This window comes from Benincasa hispida, chromosome 11 (assembly GCF_009727055.1).
Source record: "Benincasa hispida cultivar B227 chromosome 11, ASM972705v1, whole genome shotgun sequence".
Taxonomy (NCBI): domain Eukaryota; kingdom Viridiplantae; phylum Streptophyta; class Magnoliopsida; order Cucurbitales; family Cucurbitaceae; genus Benincasa; species Benincasa hispida.
Window position 1 is genome coordinate 4,851,079 of NC_052359.1, and position 1,412 is coordinate 4,852,490.

General features: G+C 41.7%; 1 protein-coding gene across 1 annotated transcript; it reads right to left on the minus strand.

The window, feature by feature from the left end:
• Window positions 1-292: 292 nt before the first annotated feature.
• LOC120090236 lies at window positions 293-670 on the minus strand. The gene has a single exon (XM_039047792.1). The coding sequence runs from the start codon at window positions 668-670 to the stop codon at window positions 293-295; it is 378 nt and encodes a 125-aa protein (XP_038903720.1).
• Window positions 671-1,412: the final 742 nt, after the last annotated feature.

A 1,412-nucleotide genomic window follows, 5' to 3' on the forward strand; every position in this document is an offset into this window, starting at 1 on the left:
AAAGAGTAAAGAGGATATAGAAATGATAACGGATATATAAAAAGGTATATTCGAGTTCATGAATTGAGATTTCAAGGATACTCCAAAAAGATTGCGTCCCTGCTAAATTTGAATCGCATGATTGTGCAGGGACTGCCCACTTCTTCTTTAGTCAGAATTCCTCAGGTACACGAAGGTGTTCTCGTGATGCAAGTCTTCTCCATGATATATTTTGACTCTTTGCCCGTTGACTTTGAATGCGTTGGTCCCGTCCTCATTGGATAACTCAACCGCTCCATGCGGGAATACCTCTCTAATTATGAAAGGACCAGACCATCATGATTTTAACTTGTTGGGAAGGAGTCCGAGAATTGTACAACAAGACGTTATGTTCGACTTGGAGATTCTTCTCGCATAGTTGTTTGTCATGCCAATGTTTTGCGCGCTCCATGTATATTTTGGCATTCTCATATGCATGAGTTCTCCATTCATCAAGCTCGACCAACTGAAGTTTCCTTGCTTGCCCTGCAGCCTTTAAGTCAAAATTGAGCTTTTTCACTGCCCACATTGCTTTATGCTCCAACTCAAGCGGTAAATGGCATGCCTTTCCAAACACCAGTGCATACGGGGATATGCCTATAGGTGTCTTATAGGCGATCTTGTATGCCCATAAGGCATCGTCCAGCTTCATTGCCTAATCTTTGGGTGAAGGCTTTACCACTTTCTCTAATATCAATTTGATTTCCCTGTTGGACACTTCAGCTTGACCATTTGTTTGTGGATGGTATGTGGTGGCTACTTTATGGGTGATATTATACTTGAGCAACAATTTGTTGATGATGTTATTAACAAAGTGAGAGCCTTCATCACTTATTATGGCACGTGAAGTGCCAAAACGAGTGAAAATATTTTTCCTCAAGAACTTTGAGACTACCGCCGCGTCGCTTGCGACGCACAATACCGCTTCTACCCATTTGGAAACGTAGTCGACGGCCAACATAATATATTTGTGACCATTTGATGGTGGAAATAGTCCCATGAAATCTATGCCCTAGACGTCAAATAGTTCCAATTCTAAGATGATATTCATGGGCATTGCAAGCTTCCATGAAATGTTTCCCATGCGTTGGCACTGGTCACATTTCATTGCATAATCTCTTGTGTCCTTGAATAAAGTTGACCAAAAATATCCACTTTGTAGCACCTTTGCTGTTGTGCGTTGGCCTTCAAAGTGTCCTTCATATGGCGAGTCATGGCATTGCGATAGTATGCGCTGGTGAGCAGCATTTGGTACGCATAGGTGCAAAATCTAATCTGATCCCCTCTTATAAAGATTTGGCTCGTCCCAATAATATGATTTACATTCATGTCCGAGCTGCCTCTTTTGTAGGCTGTGTAGTACACTGAGAAGTCATCCATGAAAATTTATACAG

Coding starts and splice junctions, on each gene's coding strand:
- LOC120090236 (XM_039047792.1), bottom strand. CDS start 670: ATGAAGCTGGACGATGCCTTATGGGCATACAAGATCGCCTATAAGACA.